The following is a 12,165-nucleotide window of genomic DNA, read 5'->3' on the forward strand; positions in this document are numbered from 1 at the left end:
TAGGTGTTCCATCAAAAAACAATGAAAACCACCGGTTCAAATGTGTTTTTTCTAAAAGTGTTATTTTTAGTTTTTAAAACTTATTTTCTCATATTCATGATCTCCATGTTAGACATTACATATCCTTAAAAATTAAGTCTTAAATCCATCTCAAAAATAGACTTATTGAGAGGCCTGACCAGGTCCTTCTGAGTATTCTAACACTTGTATCTCACCCTACAAAAAAAAATTGACAATAAAATTTTATTGTCCAATTTTTTTGAATGGCGGTTTGTATTTATAGACTTGAGGCATTATTGTTTTCAAACTATAGAATATGGTTGAAAACGTAACATCCCAAAATTCGCTGTGTTAAGCCTTATTTTTAGATTCGATTTTATCCGAGGGAGTAAATAAACAGTCTGCTCCCTTGAGGGCATAAAATCTTTTGGCACGTATAATTCACAGTATACTGCCTTGGTCACACAAGTGGTGTACCTTGCCACAATGATTTTCCCAGCTCTTTCCAAATATGTCATGAAATATGTTACTGTATTTTTATGCTTCCACAGGAACACGGAACACGCTCTTCTTTATTCATGACGGGCCAAAGGACTATTAATGCCTGTTTAGATGCCATATATTATCATTTTCTGAATGAATAATGCCGCAGACCCATTTTGTAATGTGACTTGGACAACAAAAGCGACTGCAAGTTATTTACTTTTGATACAAAAAATATCACAATCACTCTCAAGTTTCAACCGTTAAGTATTTATAAAGTTCGAAATTTTTTTGGTTTAGACTATGAGCCTGGTGAATAACATTCTGGTTGCAAAAAAACACATGTACAAGCGTTCAACTCATTGCAGTAGTTTGTCCTTGGATAAGGCATATTGTGCCTTGAGGCTTCTCTTTTTAAAAACGTGGTGCCATTTTTTATTTAAACTTTTGCTCTTTATTAATTTGAAACTTCTTTATGTCGAATGAAAAAGAAGTCTCACAACATAAATCTCAATTGCAGCTATAAGTTATGGTCCTCAATATATAATTGGAAGTCAATGAAGTTCACTCAGTTTAGAGTGGGGTGAGGACCCCTAATCTTGGTAAGAGTTGAGCTTAGAATACAGCGTTGCAAATCATCAAGCACTAACCAATTAAGCCCGGGTTCTTTTTCTAGAGAGTTCAGACTCTTTGGAGCAATAGAACCGGGTTCACCATGGGCCCAACCTCTTCCTTTCTTTTTTTCTTTATTTTTATTTTTATTTTTTATTATGGTTAACATAAATTCATTAAATAAAGCAGATTGTAAAAAGTGTGGTGTACAGAGCAAAAAAAAAAATGTCCAAAGAAGTGGAGGAGGATAGAGCAAAGAAAGTAGAAGAAAGAAAAGAAAAGAAAAGAGACCAAAAAAAAGAGCCCGCTTTGCTAGAGAATCAGCCGCGCTATTCCTCTCCTGATAAACATGACAAAAGTCCACTTCCCTCTGAGACAGCCCGAACATAATCTCATCAAACACTCCTCTGAGATCTCACGGCAGCTTCATAAGGTCCTTGCACCAAGTTATAACATTCATGAGTCTCTTGACCCCATTCTTCAGGGCGCGGCGCAACCTCTTTCCCTTCATTTTTTTCCCTCGTTTTCAACTGTGTTTACCATCAAGGGCATTTTTATTTGAAATAAATCTAAATTTTTTCTTTGGGGTGGCTGCAAATAAAAACAGTAAATAAAGTTTATGTTGGTGTAAATAAAAATCAGCTGCGGGACCTATGTGTACAATCTACTAAGCGAGTACCTTTACGTAATTTTTTTCCTTATTTTTATAAGACATCATGGATTTACAGGTATTATTTGAAAAATGGAAAATATTTCATCCCCTCTTGGGCATATTGCTAGATCGATTTGCCCTTATACAGCGGCTTGTCAAGAGGGGGTAAGGTCCTGTTGAGTTCTTAAGTCTTCGTATCTACAATCCAGTTCATTCAATTACTACAGGGATGAGTATTTTGCCTTACCCAAAATAGGCACTGACCCATGAAAAAAAAATTCAAAAGAAAAATATTTGTAAAGTAGTTTTCTTGACTTGATAAGTGCATGCACTTAGGTATATAGCTATTTAAAAACTCTAAATTAAATCGTTTTTACTTGTGTATCTACTATCTAGTGATGACAAAGCAATCTACAAAATTGAGGATTAAAAAAGTCCCTGCACGCAGGCCCCCAAGTCTCGACATAGCAATGTTTTTTCTTTCTTGAAATGTGCTGTCGTCAACCCATTTTCATGTCCACTCGATTTTTCCCCCAAAAAATTTCATTCTCTTACTCTCTCTCTCTTCGTTGTCTTTTTTTCTGTTTCTATTTATTTCATTTTTATTTTTTAATTCCAGAGTTATACCGGAGGATAAAACTCTAATTCACTACAACAGTTGCAGGGTGAGAAGCTTCTGCCACTCTTTACTCATTATTATGGCTCTTTTGAGGTCAAACTTGTGTAATCCATTTATTGTCCATTTTTTCAGTATTTTATGAATATTTGAAGTATTAATGGCGAACATTTTCGAATGAACGATTAATTGCCAAAGAATTCCAAGAAAAAACTAGTTAACGCTACAATGGTCGGATTCCTAATACAAATGGCGGATTATTCAGAAAAAGATGCCCTTTGTTTGCTATTTTGAAATTTAAATTACGTCAGATTTTGTTTTTATGCCATTATATGTACTTGGATTCCCTTCTTTGGGACTTTGAATGATGAAAATTGAATTTTTTAAGAAAACTAAAAATTAAATGATAAAATGGTGGATTTATGACGGTTTAGGTTAAATTCTAGCTTATTAAATATAGTTTATAAATATATATATATATATATATATATATATGGAAAATACTACAAAACGCCTATACGAAAAAATGAACAGTGATTTTGTATGCCTTCATCACCATCCAAATTTCATCGTACGGTCACAATTATCTGATAATGTTTCATTTTTTATTTTTATTTTTACAAATTGAAATGACCTAAAATTTAAAGCATGTTATAAAAAATAAATCTAAAAAAAATATCAAAAAAAATTTTTACATGAAAAAAATGATCAAAATACCCTCGAAAAGTTTTGAGATTTGTAAAAATAAAATAAAAAATGAAACACTGTCGAACAATCATAACCATGCGATGAACTTTGGAACGTGATGAGGGTAAGCAAAATCACTGTTCGTGTGATTTCGCCTACCCTCATCACCGTCCAAAGTTCATTGCACGATCACGATTGTCCGACAGTGTTTCATTTTTCATCTTTTTTTACAAACCGAAATGATCTGAAATTTAGAACGTGTATTCATCAAAAATATGTGAATTTACGACAAATATAAAAAAAAATATTTTACATGAAATAAATTGACCAAAATACCCCCAAAAAGTTTCAAAGGTATTTTGGTCAATCTTTTTAAAAAATTATTATTTTTTATTTTTTTATTAAATGTGCCTCACTAAAATGTACACACACTCCAAATTTCAGATCATTCCAATTTATAAAAAAAAAAAAAAAAAAATTGAATAATACTGGACAATCATAACCGTGTGATGAACTTTGGTTAGTGATGAAGGTTGGTGAAATCACTGTTTATTTTCACCTATAAGCATTGAGAAGACTTTTCCATATATATATATATATATATATATATATATATATATATATATATATATATATATATATATATATATATATATATTTGATAAGGTTGCAGTCCCTATCAAACTATTTTCCTCAAGAAAAGAAAAAAATTTGAAGGGTTGTAAACTTCACAACCCTTCAAATTTTTTTCTTTTCTTAAGGAAAATAGTTTGATAGGGACTGCGACCTTATCAAATAGTAAAGCCTCACCCTATAGCTCATCGAATATTGCAATTGAAGTATTGAAAAACCTACATCAATCATCTCGACTTGCACATTATAGTAGTAAAAAAAATTAGAATTTCAAGCTCTAAAAATAGTATATATTATAACAAATCATCTAGACTGTCCATTTCACCTTAAATATAAGTGTTCATAGATCCGCAGTATCTATACTATTTTTTGAGTTTTAAATTATTTGTCAATATTAAAAATGAATTTTAAAGCCATCATAGAGACTTCTATTGCCGAAAGTGCTTTCCAATAAGAATTTGAGGTGAGACTTTGGCCTTATAGAAATGTCATCCTTCCCTAAATAAGGTGTGGAGGAGTCAATATCATTTTTAAGGTTTCAGGGGATATTGCAAACATTAATTAGTCTTGAAATTACAGATTTCATCTCTCCAATAACAGTGAGATATGGGTGGAGAGAGAGAGATAGATCAATAACAGTGAGATATGGGTAGATAGGGGGTGAGAGAGATGGAGAGGTTTATGGGAGAGAGAGCCAGAGGAGGTCTGAAGGGAGTCAGGGAGAGAGCGTGTATGAAAGAGAAAATAAGAGCCGGTAATATGAGAGAGAGAGTGTCGGTAGACGTGGTTGCTATTTTGTAAAATATTATTAGAAGGGGTTAATAGGGGGTTTAGGATGTTAGAAGAAAGGAGTTTTGAAAATTTAATGCTGTCAGATACATCACAGATTTGTCTAATTTTTTTACCACAAAACATTTACTTTAAAAAAAAACTCACAATAAATAGAAGCTAAAGTTAAAGTGGGGTTAAGAAAGCAAAGTCCACAATTACCAACGCCTCGCGTGTTATTTGTATTTTAAAAAACGGGCCAGCACCACTTGTGGCCCAGTTAAGATCTATGTTTTTATTCTCACCTAACACATTCAAAGCCAAAACCAAGGTATAGGTTTTTATTATCACTTAACGCATTCAAAAACCACTAACGATTTAAAAAACGGATAAAGATTCATCATCCCTACTGAATTACCTTAAAAAACAAAAAAAAAACAAAGGGAAATCAAACACAAGAAGCCCCAGGGAGATTGACCGGCTGGCCATATTTAATATTCATTGAAAGGATTTCCCCAGAGAGAATAAGAGATTTAGATCTTACACTCTAAAATAGGACGGTCTCTATTCAATCTTGAGATTTTTTTTTTTTGAAGTTAATTCATGTGTTAAAGAAGCTATATCCCACAAATTCGGAGTCCTAAAATTGATAATAGATGGAGTTTTATCCGGGGAGTGGACTATCTATTGGCATCAAATAAAATAAAAAGATATATATATAGAGATGCAACCCTAGCAAAAGGGCTGAGAATGAGACAGACAAGTGAGAGAGAAAGAGGGGAACAACCAGTCACATGCTCATAAGGTGGACCCTTTCCCCACATAAGGCGGCCAAGTACGACAACCACCGGCAAGATCAAGCCCATGACACGCTTAATAGGTGGGACTACCCCCTCACAATCATGGCGGGAGAAGCTGACAAACAAACCCTAAACATCACAGCTACTTGTAATCACCAAACTCCACCATCCAAATCGTCAGAAACAACAAAACATGGTTCCAATTCGAGGTCTAACTATGCAATTCTAGTGGCTTTTCAAGGTCTCTTTCCTTTGATTGTGCACGATATCTCTACCTAAAGAAGTTATCAATCAAATTACATTATCACAATAATTAAGAATTATCCAAAGCTTGCTTTGCCAGATCGGAACCTACAAATGCATTGCATTAAAAAGTCATCTACACTTTCATAAATCTGGATAATTCTTATCCTTTTCTTGTTACAATTACTAACCAAAATTAACATGAAATCAGGGTCTAATAAATTAAACATATACATGTAAAAACTTCTTTATGGTAGAGGCTAAAACTACAGAATCATGTTCAGAGGACTGACCTTTTCTTAAAGTTCTAATCAGTCAGCAATTGAACCTTCTTCAAATTAGCCCCTTCCACTTGCACATTCAAAGAAGCTTTATGTACACTAGTGATAGAAAGAAAGTCGTGCGTGTTTCTTTTAAGCCCTCATTTCAGCGACCAAATGGCTTCTGTGAGCCTGAGACACAGAAAACAGAGGTATATAGACAAAAGTCCAACACCAAAGGTCCTATTGAGCCGCATTCCTTTTCGTGGCAAAATGAGAAGGGCCCATAATAGACCACCCACTAAGAAACCCACGGTCTGATATAGAGTCGAATCCTTTGGGATCGAATAAGAAGAGGGGTACTCTTTCCAGGAAGAGAAAACCAGAGAAGAGCCCAATCCCACAAGTGTGTTGAACACGGGCCCTGCATAGCACCCCGATATGGCAAACTGGGTCCCATCAGGCCCAGCCTTCATGGCGAGGGTAAAATTGGCAATCAAATCTCCAATGGAATTACCCCAAGCCAATACTGTTAAGCCCAGTATTGAAGTGTTCACACCCGCAATGTTCCCCAGTGATACCAATAGTGCAACCAATTCCTCTGCTATTATATAAGACCATACAACGCTCATTAAGAAACCCCCTGCAAGCCATGGAAAGAGGAATTTTCTAGGTGGGTGTCTCCTATGAGTTGTCAAATAAACAAGAATCCCCAATACAATCCCTAATGAAGCGCCTGCAATGTATATAGCAATGAGCATTTTGCGCCCCATCTGGCTTTCTTGTGAGCTCCATAGAGCTGATAAAAAGATTGGTGCTAATGTAACAGAAGCGATGGCAAAAGGCTTGGACCAACGCTCATTTGATACCAAAGGGATAGTGAGCCTCCTTGGCAAAGATAAAGGCAATTCGAACACCCAAACTAGAGTTTTCAGGCTACATACCCAACCGAACCTTTTTTTCTCTTCTATTGGGTCGGGTTCATTTTCGTTGTCACTCAAGAGAGGTTCACTCAATTGTGGGTTTTCTTCGCACCCATTTGACACAAGGGTCCTAGAAGTGGGTAGAATGGGGTCGTTTGTGAATAAGCTCTCTTCTTTGTTCTTTTCACTCATGAAATGGCAAGCCCATACAACTAAAACATAAACGACATATAAAAGAGTAAAACTTATTGCCCCCCAGATGTTGATCTTTCCAATAATGAGTATCACCAAGAGAGAAACCAGAGAGAACAGGAGAAAGCACACATCTCTAATAAAGCTCTTCTTGTGAATGAGTACTTCTTGGGGGGCCACAAACATGCTAATTAATCCAGAAACAAAGCATGAAACAAAGAAAGCCCCACCAAGGATGCTGTTAATGCCCAATTCTGCTTTGCCAGCTCCTATAAAGGAAACGATGCCTGCAAAAACATCGGGAGCTCCATTGCCAAGAGAAAGAAGGGTCACTCCAGCTAACGCAGGGGAAAGTTTTAAATGGCAGGAGAGGCTTTCGAGAGAATAGCAAAAGTAATCGGCAGCTGTGTTTCCCAATAGATAAAACAGAACAATAAGCCAAAAGATGAGAAGGGTATATCCAAGAGCAGGATATCCTCCACAGACACAGTAGAAAAGCCAGAGATAGTCTATGTATCCTTCAGATTCACAAAGTGTAGTGCTTTTTAAGTATTCACACTTGGCTTGAGAGCTCTTGTATATCTGTAAGACTTGACAGCTTTCTTGAGCGATATTATGCTGGATAGAAGTGGTTGTTGAGGTGGGACTTGTGGATTGAAATTGAAGCTGTGTAGTGGGTGACTGGAAAAGAGTGGTTAAGTAGAAACAGAGGAGGAAGAGGAAGGTTGTGTTTAGAAATAAATGGCTTTTATTGCTTAGCCATGCAAAAGAGATTCCTGCCATTCAAAGAAAGCAGGAAAAATGGATGATATTGTGATTTCCGTTACATTTATACAGAAAGGCAGTGAATGAGAAATCCTCTGTTTCCAAATGGTTGATCACTTACACTAAGCCATCAGGAAAAGATACCTGATAGAGAGGATTGAAGAAGTAGGACTTTCAACCCTGGCCGAAAGAAATGCTCTTGAAGTGGTCAGTCTTCAAAGGATAGAGGCAAAACGGTATGGTATCTCCCCCTGACTAATATGTACATACACCGACCCTTTGGAGTTAACGAATCGCTTCAAATTGGTGTATGAAGACGGAGTGGTGCCCACCACAAAAACTACTGCTAAATAAATGGATCGATGAGAAAAAACTTGAAATCAAAATTAGAGTCATTGATTCCTTCTAAGACATTCGCTGGATGGAAACCACAAGATGATGATGAGTTCATCATCCTTTAAAGGGTGAAGGAAATGGGTCTTCAAAAGATCAGATAAAAAATTAAGATGGAAGACACACATAGAGAAGGAATGGCTCAAAATTTAAAGAAGGTTTGTTCACACAAAGGTTTGCACACAACCATACCACTCCACTGAAAAACGAAAAGCTTGATTCCATTGGAGCTACAGCTGCAAACCTATAAAACAGATAAAGCAGATTATTTTACGTTGTTGGATAGGCTCAAGAGAAGGAAATGATAAACCAAGCTTATAACTTAAACCAGGCAGAAGTTTATACAGAAATAAACAGAGAGAAAATCAGTGCATATTCCACCTTGAAAATGATCGGTATCAAATGAAAGTAGACTGATAAATCACAAAAAAAACAAAGCACACTACCAAGCCTAATCCATGAGATTCAGAGAAATAACAAATTGATTTGCCAAGATTCTCTTACTAGCAATTAACAAGAGCATATATTTTGAACATAAAAACCTGATATATCCAAGTAGCCAATATGCAACCAATGAACAAATGAATCAACGACAAAGCACATGCATATAAATTGCTAATCACAACATTCCACATGCATATAAATTGCTAATCACAACATTCCACATGCATATAAATTGCTAATCACAACATTCCAAATCTGCCAAGAGTAAGCCATCTGATGCTATTCTAAGCACCTAAGCAACACTATAAAATGCAAACAAATGACAAATAGAAGTAAAACCTTAAATATCCAGTCATCTAAATTTAACAAAAAACTATTGAATCTTTGAAACAAATGATACTGTTAAACAGCGTTCAGAACTCGACTCAGTCAAGGTACCTGGCCCTTGGCCAAGCGACTTGCCCAAGTCCTGTACAGGGCAAAAAGAAGCCCTCTAAAAACAAAAAACAAAAAACAAAAAATAAAAAATAAATGAATATAATGAAAGGTAGTAAAAGTAAAATAAAACTAAAAGCAACATTGAAATGTCCAAATAGGCTAAAAAAAGTACTTAAAATTTTGATCTAAATAAGGGTGATTTATAGATGGGGAGATTATTTATAAAAAAAAAAGGAAAATATAAAAATAAGGATTATGGCAAGCAACACTGACCAATCATTTCCAAAACAATCCAAATCATATAAAAGTATAAATATACACAACTCATATATTTTTTGCGATTTTCTATTATTATTTTTTAAAATTTATGCACCCCAGTTGTACACACAATTTGGAAGGTGAGTCCGAGTAACTCAGCTGAGTCAGTGGATTCGGCTGAGAAACGGAACCATGCTGTTAAATATAAGAGATCCACATTCTGAGTTCTTACAAATCTCAAAGACCACTACAATTTTACAAAAAGACCATTAACGGAGCATGAAGCACAGAGACGTTGAATCTCAACCTTCGGATTGAACTCCATCCATATGAAAAATGGGACTAAACTCAGAGAAAATTTAAAATCCCTTGAGAGACACTGGAACATACAATAAACAACCGATAAAAAATGATAAAATCAAATTAGAAAAATCCATATAAATGAGTTCTCTTAAACTGCAAGTGGCAGAAATCTAAATATATCAAACCTTACACAACAAGCAAACATCAAGGGAATAAACTTTTAGTTGCTGGAAAATTAACGGTAGCAAATGAAACAATCACATAAATGCTTAAAAATCTCAAATAGAATAGTTATCTTAAGAACCAAAACCAAAAAAGGAAGCGCTCTCCAACACAATATCATATAGAATACACAGATGGTATCAAATCAGAAAACCAGAGCCATGGAATTCCAAAATCAGAGATCGCCTGTGAATAATTAGTCCTTGAGTACACTAAATAGCTATGGTTAGAGCCATATTAGTACCGAAATAAAATAATTACACTGAACTATTGAAAATTTAGACTATAAGACCAAACAACCTAGATTCAAATTAGGTGCACATGGACAAAAACCCTTAAAAAATCCTTAAATTTACACAAATGCAAAGAAAAATGAGAGAATGTTCAAGCATTGAACAAAGATTGCCACAAAAATCCATTCTCTGGTTCACCTGAAAACTCAGAGGCAGGAGTGCAAAACAGAACGAAAATCCTAACCCAAATAACCTTGATGAAAATACAAACACACCTGAAATTAGCCATTAAAGTGACCTAATCTCTCATTCGCCGTGCCTCAGCAAAGAGAAGCACTCCATTTTGAGAGAAAACGCCATTAACCACCTCACTCTCAGGTCTCAGAGCTTTAACTCAATAATGGAGGAATTGAAAATTGCAATTAGAGAGAAAATGAAACCTGGTTTGGTTTCCTTTTCTATTTCAAAGCAAAAAGACCGGCATTAAAGCTCTGGTTCATGAGAAGCGGTTTTCCGTTTTTACTAAAGGAATGGGTGAAAAGAATCCCACCAGCAAACTCGAAATTTAAAGTTTTAATTTTTTTTCTTTCTTTCTTTTTCAAATGATGAGAGAGAAAGGCAGCGTCCGCGTATTTAAGGGCGGGATTCATGGGGAGTCATCAGACACGTGTCGGATTCTGGTTAGGTAAAAAACAGTTGAGGATGTGATTGGGATTCACACAATGATGTGACATTTTGAGTCATTTGCGATGGCGAAGGGTTCAACGCGTAAAAGGGTGTTTCTGGTAATATTTGTCGATTGAGGGGTAGGCTTGAACTTATACTGACACTTGTCGCAATATCAGGGCATCTAAGCTGGAGAGGGGATCAGGAGCGTGGATTCGGACATTGAGGTTCTTCACGAAAATCACTGACGGTCAAGATCTCCCTGATTCTCTCGGAATTAATAATAAAATACCATTCAAGCAAAAGAAGTATTTGGTGAACGGATTAATTGTGACCTTCTAGAAAATAAATGGTCTCATAGTACACGACCTCATTATAAAAAGAATTTTCCCTAATATCTTGTAATTCAATTAAAAAATAGTGAGGTTTATATCAAGTCCACCATACAATATAAGTAAGACGTTTGCACAATGATGTAGTTCTGATATTAAAAACTTTACAGTAAAAAGTTGAAAATCTATATTAAATACCAATTATGAAATGTAAAATCCAAAAATAATGAAAATAGAACAAATCTAATAACACTTGAAAATCTTGAAAATAGAGGGAACAAATAAGTTATTACTATTTGCATTGTTTATAAGATCTAAATTTTTTTTTTTCTTTATATCTATACATTTTAAAGTTAAGATGAATGATCACAAGGTTTTTCAACCTCAAAATACTTTTTTCTACTAGAATTTGGAGGTGCACCTTATTTCTATAGTAGAAAATTGCAAACCTTATACAATTGTTTTAAATTAAAAAAATAGTTATGATATTTTATATGTAAAGTTAATGCCTATTTTTTTTGTCTTTCTTACCTCTTCAATTGACAGTAAATATATTGTTTTCAAAATATAAGGGATTGTATACAATGAAATCATTTACCTTTGATACAAGGTGGTCACATTTACTTAAAATCGTCCGATGTGAAATTTGATAGATTAAATGTGTTACAACAAAGTCCAATAAATTTTTTTTTTTTTAAGTTTGAGTTTAATCAATAGAATAATTATAACCATCCGATATTAAATATGATCATTTTGTATCGAAAGTAAATAGTCTCATTCTATATTTTCCCATACTTATAATATAATTTATAACTTTCGTTCAAATAAACAGTGTTCTTATTTGACTCAATCCTTCTCTAACTGAAAAGATTCGCAAAAAATATTCCCTCCTTGAATTATTATCAATCTATGTGTAAGGTGGCATGCTAACGTGATGACTCAGCACATCATATCTATGTAGTTTTTCACAATAAAGAATCGTATTATTTTTCTATGTAGTTTTTCACAAAAAATTATTATTTTCTTTATAGTATAATCCCAACAAACATACATCTACTCCCTCACTCAAAAAGGGCTTGGGAAGATTTTTTTAAGTCTTAAATTTTGGGAACCACCTATTTTCAAAAGCATAAATTTGAAGTTTGAGTTTTTTTTTTTGGGTAAAAAAAGAAGAAAATAAAATATTAGCTTTCAAAAATTAGATGGTCTCGGTTCAATCGCGAGACATTATCTTTTTGAAAA

At 34.5% G+C, this 12,165-nt stretch overlaps 1 protein-coding gene across 4 annotated transcripts; it reads right to left on the minus strand.

Annotated features, from left to right (window-relative positions):
- Window positions 1–1,216: 1,216 nt before the first annotated feature.
- On the minus strand, window positions 1,217–10,532 carry LOC18421455 (cation/calcium exchanger 1). 4 transcript variants are annotated; one of them, XM_088861881.1, is made up of 3 exons: window positions 10,201–10,532; window positions 5,788–8,271; window positions 1,217–1,625 (listed from the first exon to the last, which is right to left on the minus strand). In XM_088861881.1, the coding sequence occupies exon 2, from the start codon at window positions 7,650–7,652 to the stop codon at window positions 5,916–5,918; it is 1,737 nt and encodes a 578-aa protein (XP_088718007.1). In that variant the 5' UTR covers window positions 7,653–8,271; window positions 10,201–10,532; the 3' UTR covers window positions 1,217–1,625; window positions 5,788–5,915. The 4 variants fall into 4 exon arrangements, with proteins under 4 accessions (XP_088718007.1, XP_088718006.1, XP_088718008.1 ...); XM_088861880.1 differs by having other exon boundaries at window positions 1,217–1,686; XM_088861882.1 differs by lacking the exon at window positions 1,217–1,625 and adding an exon at window positions 5,139–5,526.
- Between the last annotated feature and the right edge of the window lie 1,633 nt (window positions 10,533–12,165).

The sequence above is a fragment of the Amborella trichopoda genome, chromosome 3 (assembly GCF_054954075.1).
Source record: "Amborella trichopoda isolate Santa Cruz 75 chromosome 3, AtrichopodaSantaCruz75HAP2 v2.0, whole genome shotgun sequence".
NCBI classification, from domain to species: domain Eukaryota; kingdom Viridiplantae; phylum Streptophyta; class Magnoliopsida; order Amborellales; family Amborellaceae; genus Amborella; species Amborella trichopoda.

Bases quoted from the DNA above. Each gene is read 5' to 3' on its own strand.
- LOC18421455 (XM_088861881.1), bottom strand. From the start codon at position 7,652: ATGGCAGGAATCTCTTTTGCATGGCTAAGCAATAAAAGCCATTTATTT.